At 36.4% G+C, this 7088-nt stretch overlaps 1 protein-coding gene across 1 annotated transcript in view; it reads right to left on the bottom strand.

Moving 5' to 3' along the window:
* Window positions 1-241: 241 nt before the first annotated feature.
* The window catches only part of FGF10 (fibroblast growth factor 10), an 82039-nt gene continuing 75192 nt past the window's right edge, over window positions 242-7088 (bottom strand). The window contains exons 2-3 of the mRNA XM_007461741.1: window positions 5694-5797; window positions 242-1241 (exon numbers count right to left, since the gene is read on the bottom strand). Of these exons, the coding sequence (XP_007461803.1) occupies window positions 1044-1241; window positions 5694-5797 (302 nt within the window). The 3' untranslated portion in view covers window positions 242-1043. The remainder of the gene's footprint in view (window positions 1242-5693; window positions 5798-7088) is intronic.

Here is a 7088-nt window from a genome sequence, read left to right as displayed (position 1 = left end):
ATGTAACAATTAATTTTCCTTCTTTTAATATCTTGGAGACCCACTGATGTATATTGAAAGGGAAGAATTTGGCCTTCTGGTCTATTTCTTAGGAAAGGAAGCTTTAGGAGTGATGTATGGTTTTAAATGATGGCAAACATCTCTCACTCAAGCCATGCCATAGCACTGTCATATTTATTGTTGATGGTTCTTATGGCCGAAGTGCAGATTAAGTCAACTGATAGCACATGGGGCACTCACACTCTTTCCCCGATTTTATCTCCTACTCTTGAAGTGTTTGCCAAGTTTTAAAAACACGTTGTCATGAACATGCATGTGGTGTGCTAAAGAAAAAGAAAAGGTAAATCAGAGGGCAGCTGATGAGGATACTCTTTAAAACCCCAAAAGATATTTAACATCCTATTAAATAAATAACTTAGAAAGAAATAGAAAGGGGTGAAGGCAGAATGCACAAGCATACCATACTTTGTTTTGTTAGAACAGTTTTACACTACCATGTTTATATTTTTTAATCCTATCTAATTCTTCCATGATGCCACGCCCAAAGCTCCTTTGGTTGTGCATATGATATGACCCAAGTGCTTTCCAGTAAATGCTTGCGTGTCTTACTGCTCATTGAATCATTAGGCTTGAATGAGCAATGAAAGTCTTTGATGTGAGTTCGTATTCCATAAATAACTTTCCCGAAGATCATTCAACAGACTGTTCCTTGTCCTTTAAGTTCTATCTCAGAGGTTTAAAACAAAAACATAAACAAAAACTTAACCCAAAAACTCAGCCACAATATTGTTCACTTAGGAATAACTTCCATCCCATCTGATCTGCTTATATCTCAATTACAAAGCAGGACACAGAACTAATTAAGAGAACATCATATGTCAGCAGAGAGTACAAAAACCTTCAAATGCTTCCTTTCTTTCAACCAAGCAGATACTTGCAATGTGTCTTTTCCTTTTGAGCTACTATCTTCACGAAGAACACCAACTTTTACCAACTGGTAAAGGAGCCTTTGGTTATCCTGCATTCACAAACATTGCCTTCCTCTATGAGTGTACCACCATTGGAAGAAAATGAGCTGAGGTGTTTTTCCTTCGTGTTTTCTGTCCTCTCCTGGGAGCTCCTTTTCCATTCAATGCCACATACATTTGCCTCCCATTGTGCTGCCAGTTAAAGGATGCATAGGTATTGTATCCATTTTCCTCAATCCTCTCCTTCAGCTTACAGTCATTGTTAAATTCTTTCTGCAAGGGAAAAAGAAAATCTTTTATTCCTACGGTGATGATACTTGATTCTATTTAACACAGACCATCCAGAGAGCTCCAGTTCCTGGGTTTTATTTACTGTTGCCATTTGTACATAAGTTGTGCACTTAATACAAAACATCAACAACAGAAGAGTAAAACTCATAAAGACAAAACAGATTCTACATTAGAAGGCATGTGATTTATTTTAATCTATCATCATAACCACATATTGGGGCCCTTTTAAAAAGCTGATGTGCTTTGAACATGACATGTGTGAGTGCCTAGAATGATTGTTAAGAAGCAAACATTCCAGTAACAATATTTGTGATGAGCCAATGATAAAGAATGTTGTTATAATCCTTTTTTTCAGAGTAATAACTGGGGTTCCATGGGAAAAACAGAATTACAGGAAAAAAGTGGGCTTATCAAGTTTGCAAATGTTATCTACCTATAAATCCACAATAAATACACACACATTGATAAGAAAGCAGATTTTAAAGCAAAACCATAATAGTTCTAGATAACCAAGAGGCCCTGGGAGTGAGGGATGTCCCTCTCTTCCAAATACCAGATTTCTCAATTTTGTAAATTATTTACAATTTTCCGTAACTTGGAATTTTGACCAATTTTACTCTGAGGTTTAGGAATAGTTGAGCAGTAGGACATGAGACAACCTTGCTTTGTGAATTTCCATGTCAAAGAAACTATAAATCTGGTGACTAGCACTGCTTATATTGTATAAGCCTGAAGACTTAGATCCTGGGAAATTCCACTTTACAGACATAGTCCTTTGGCTTTGTTTCAAGTGGCCAAGTTTTTTAAGGGGATCTTTTGTGACAAAGATTGATAACTCATTCATCTTAGAAATCCAGATTCTCACTCTGGAGTTAATAACAAAGAGGAGATACCTCACTAATCTCAAAACTCTGACTTCAGAAATATCCCTTTCCCCTTATACCCAAACTAAAGCAGTTAAAAAGCTAAGGAATTGGGGCTTTTGCTCTTCTGGGTCTATCTTCTCTATGCAAATCAAGGGCATTGTAGGCACCTTAGCTGAAACTTCTACTAGGCAGTTCAGTTATTCTCACCTCAGCACTTTTGGAAATTTTGACTAATTTCCCAATTCCTGAATGTGTGTATATTTAAATATCCAGGTTTCTGCAGGCTAGATGCTAATTTTGAACATTATCACAACTGTAATGAGCAGGTATATTTTATGTTAATGTTACCAGTTTAAGCTTTGTTTTCTGGAATTTATCCTCTGTGCTTCTCTTCTATAAAGAATATTTAAATGTAATGTTCAAGTAACGACTTATTTGGTTGAAAGTAAGAAGAAAAGGTAAATTATTTAAGGTAATGATTTTAAAATAAAAATTATGCATTAGAGAAGATTTGAATCCTTCATTTGAGTTTATATTTTTCTATTTATTCATCCTAGTCTGTCTAAAACTGTATGGTTTTCAAAGCAGAGAGGGTTTTTTTACATGAATAATTGTATTTTTTCAATAAAGAAGGCGTATTTTAGAGACTACAGAAGGACTGAGGTTATTTTAGCTGATTTTATATTTGAAATGGAGCTATGTATAAAAAAGTAGGAATGGATGCTAAATTATTTTTCCTCCCGAAAATTAATTTATAGAACAATGTTTCTGAAAGTGAATTACACCTGTATCAGACTCCTCATCTCAGGTGTTTTGAATATTTAGACCATTGGTCAAATTTTTGTATCAGAATCTCTGGAGGAGACCTAGGAATCTATTGTTTACAGCATTTAGGTGAATCATAAATATTAAAGTCTAAAAAAAAATCTAGGCTAGAGCAAGATCTCAAAAGTAGGGTTTTGGTAGTTTAGAAAAAGGTTTTGGATTTCCTCAGAATACCAGGGGAATTTCTTTGGTTTTTAAACCATGCCCTACAAGGGCTTGTCCTCTATACTTCAGTTTTATAATCTATTTACTTAATTCCATCTGTCAGGAGAAAACTCAGTATACAATAGTATACAATAGACACATTGCTCAGAGGGTGAATAATGAAAATCTAAGAGAGAGAAGTTTCCCAAAAGGGAATCGAGGAAAATATTCAAGGGACTAGAATATATAGTGTTGGTTTAATCAACCCCTCTGCCTAATTAGGTTTTTGCCTAATTGCTATTTTCAAGAAGGCTATGGAATCAATGGAAATTATCTGAAAAAAAAAGAGATAGGAATTACAAGAGTATGTCACCTGATATACAAAATATATAGGACATGTACTCATGAATTTTTTTTTTTTGGTATACCCTTTAAATGCAAAGTTCCTAGTCGTATTCTGCCCTGAATAGGACACTGAATTTGAGTAGATTTTTTTTTTTTTTTTTTTTTTTTTTGCGGTGCGCGGGCCTCTCACTGTTGTGGCCTCTCCCGTTGCGGAGCACAGGCTCCGGATGCACAGGCTCAGCAGCCATGGCTCACGGGCCCAGCCGCTCCGCGGCATGTGGGATCTTCCCGGACCAGGGCACGAACCCGTGTCCCCTGCATCGGCAGGCGGACTCTCAACCACTGCGCCACCAGGGAAGCCCAATTTGAGTAGATTTTTAATTTAATTTTGAACTAGCCATACTTTTTTACTCTTCCTGGTGGTAATGCAAAATTACAATAACAGTACACTATGGTTAGAGAATGAGCTTCTTTCTGAGACAGGCCGAAAGTGGAATGCATCGGCTATGATGGGCTGAGCTACTTGGAAAGGTAGTTAGGTTAATGCATTGCGCTATTCCATGCTGAAGAAATCGTGCGGGACAAGGCAAACCCAGTCCTCTTGAAGTCCACAATCTACTGCGAGAAGACAGTCAACAACAAACAGATTATTGAGAGAAATATCTGATAAATGCCATTGTAGATCATTAAAATGTTATGATGTGACAGAAAGCAAATGAGCAGCTACATAAGAAATAGAGAGAGAATGAAATCATCCATAGGCCTTAGAGCTCAAGAAGAAGCATAGGCACAGTGTGTGAGCTGTGTTGGGATAGAAGAAAAAAGTGGGGGAATGGAAGGAAAAGTATTAAATATTTTTATGGCAGTTCATTTGAGAGCTATCCATTTTTCCTTGATGTCACCTTTTTAAAGAAATATACTTTATCAATTAAAAATTATTTCAATCTTTTATTGCAATTAAAACGTTTATATTTTCTCTCTCAATCTAAATTTTTATTAGGTTTTACTTTAAAGCATTGGTTTTGACTACGCATCAGTATCTGTTCAAAGAATATGTGCCCGGACCTCTTACTCAGTAATTCTTATATAAGAGTTAGGGAGGGAAGGGACCTCGGCATGTTTATTGAAAAGAAAAACAAAAAATGTCTCCAGAGTGGTTATGCTGTGAACTCCCAAATGGAACCACTTTTTAAAATGGTCCATTACTCTTCTAGGCTCATTAGTAGAGCTACCTATAATGGAAAAATTTAACTAAAAATTTTCTGACCCCTTCACCCAAAAATCATTTATCCTAGTCAAAGAGGCTCACCCAAGGTATGCCTGACTCCCCAGTTATAAGTGGATCTGATATGAATGAAATACAAGCCTATTGTGTGTCCAGACCAATGATGGAATCAATTTCCAGTGACTCTCACATTGTGGGTACCATACCAGGAGCATTAGGGAAACCTGGGACCTTGTTAGAAATGCAAAGTCTTACAGATTTAACTGAATCAGAAAATCTGGGAGTGTGTTTTAACAAATCCACTGAGTGATTCTGACACTTACTTAAGTTTGAAAGTTGCTGGCTCGAGGCAGGTACTGCAATCATCCTTATACTAATCAACACAATAAGTTTATTTACACATTTTAAAGTGATATTCCCTGATACTTGCTATGGAACACAGGCATGTATGTACTCAAAGCGCTGGCTGGGTACCAGCTCCGTAACTGAATTAATCATTATTGTTTCGTAAATAAAATTCTGGAGTTGATTGAACAGCACAGAAAATGTTGAATTTCCTGATGTGTCTCCCCATTTCAGATTTTAACGGAATACAAAACACCCATGCCCTCGTTTTATCTTCAGCTATAACACATACGCACAGAGTATGTGGTTTTCTACTCAATCCAAGATCTTTGTTTTCAATGATTCTTCCCCAAGTTGTCTGCAGCAACCATGACAATCTGACCAGATGCTTCCGTGAGAGTCTGACTGGTTAGCTCAGAGCATTCAGAATATTAGCATTCAGAGCACTGACTGATGAATGCCAGCAACAGTCTGCATGGTAGACTAATGGGTGAACAACAGAGGAGATTACGGAGTTGGAAGAGCTGCCTTGCCAGCCCTTGAAACGCTGGTGACCAGTCCTCTGTGGTTCTGTTTACTAGCAATAGAATGATAACAAAACTATTTAATGTCTGGGGGAAACATTGCAAAACTGTGGTAATAATTTACTGAAGTGGATTTTTCAAATAAAAGCAGAATACTTACTGAGCCATAGAGTTTCCCCTTCTTGTTCATGGCTAAATAATAGTTGCTGTTAATGGCTTTGACGGCAACAACTCCAATTTCCACTGAAGTTATCTCCAAGATACCTAAAATATACAATTCAAAAAAGCTAAACTTAAAGAGTCACATAAATTTAGTTGAAAGAAAGAAAAATCAGAAGAAATTATTGTTTATTTTTTGATGCCTCCAAAATCAAAAATTAAAATAATTGGGGGGAAAAACCCCCAACCTTTTCCAGTGTGCCTAAAAACACAGCAACAATATGGAAAAAAATAGTAAGTCTTTAAATGAATTCCCTTGCATTTTACTCTGCACATACAGGGGAAAATATTGTTTTAATTAAAATGCTTCCTTTGCTAACTCTGCATTTTCAACCCCATAAATATTGAAACAGCTCTGCTCATCTTAGCCTAGGTCTCACAAAAACTTATCAGAGCACACATCTGTACTATGGTATTAAATTAAACCTATAGCATATGTCAATAATATGTCAGATTTACTTCAACCTGTAAAAACAGTGGTAAACTGTTTCTTCTTTGTAGGACTCTTAGGTAAACTAAATCTCTTGGCTACATTTAACTGTTTTTGGCAAATGTGTTGACATTCTGAAATACTGAAAGACTAATCCCAATATACACATTGTCTTTAAAATAGCAGAATCACTACTCTGGGTTGGGAGAAAATCCATTAGTATTTTTAAAAGTTTTAGTTTCTTGTTTCCTAGAAAGAATGAAAAACTAAGGGAATTAGGAACTGATAGACAAGAGATCTTTTCACCTAATAGACAAGTTTGGTTGGTGCATCTAAAGATAATTTTCTCTGAAAAGCTGGTAGGTGAACTATCTACTTAAAATGCCCAGCTAGTTTAGGTTAAGGAGACCTCAGGTCCTAAACCTACTTGTTCGTTTTAAACCCTTGGGAAAGCTTTCTCAGGGCAGAGACGCAGCACTGTGATTAGCAAAGGTCTCTGAACCCAGACTGAATCTGAATCCTGGCTTTGCATTTAGTAGTGAATGACCACAGGAGAAGTCACTGAACTGCTTATGTCTCAATTTCATTTGCAAAATGAGCAGCATATTAGTATCTCCCTTCTAGTTTTGTGATGATTAAATGAGATAGTACATATAAAATAATTAGAAATTGCCTAGAGCTTACTGCCTCCTTAATTATTATGAGAGGAAAGCTTTCCTCCAACAGTTATAGAGTTTGAAGCTTCTTCTTCAACAAGCTGTGTGAATCCTGAACAGAACATACAAATTCCCACTGGCTTAGCCCATAAAATCTGAAAGCCAATATATGTTATCATTTATCCTGTACTTACTATCATAAACAACACCATCCTAAATGTGGTCCACAAATTATGTTTATACTCTTCCT

The sequence above is a fragment of the Lipotes vexillifer genome, unplaced genomic scaffold, assembly GCF_000442215.2.
Source record: "Lipotes vexillifer unplaced genomic scaffold, Lipotes_vexillifer_v1.1 scaffold1361, whole genome shotgun sequence".
Classification (NCBI taxonomy): Eukaryota; Metazoa; Chordata; class Mammalia; order Artiodactyla; family Lipotidae; genus Lipotes; species Lipotes vexillifer.
Note: the sequence above shows the minus strand (reverse complement) of the source record. Positions and strands in the feature narration are given on the sequence as shown.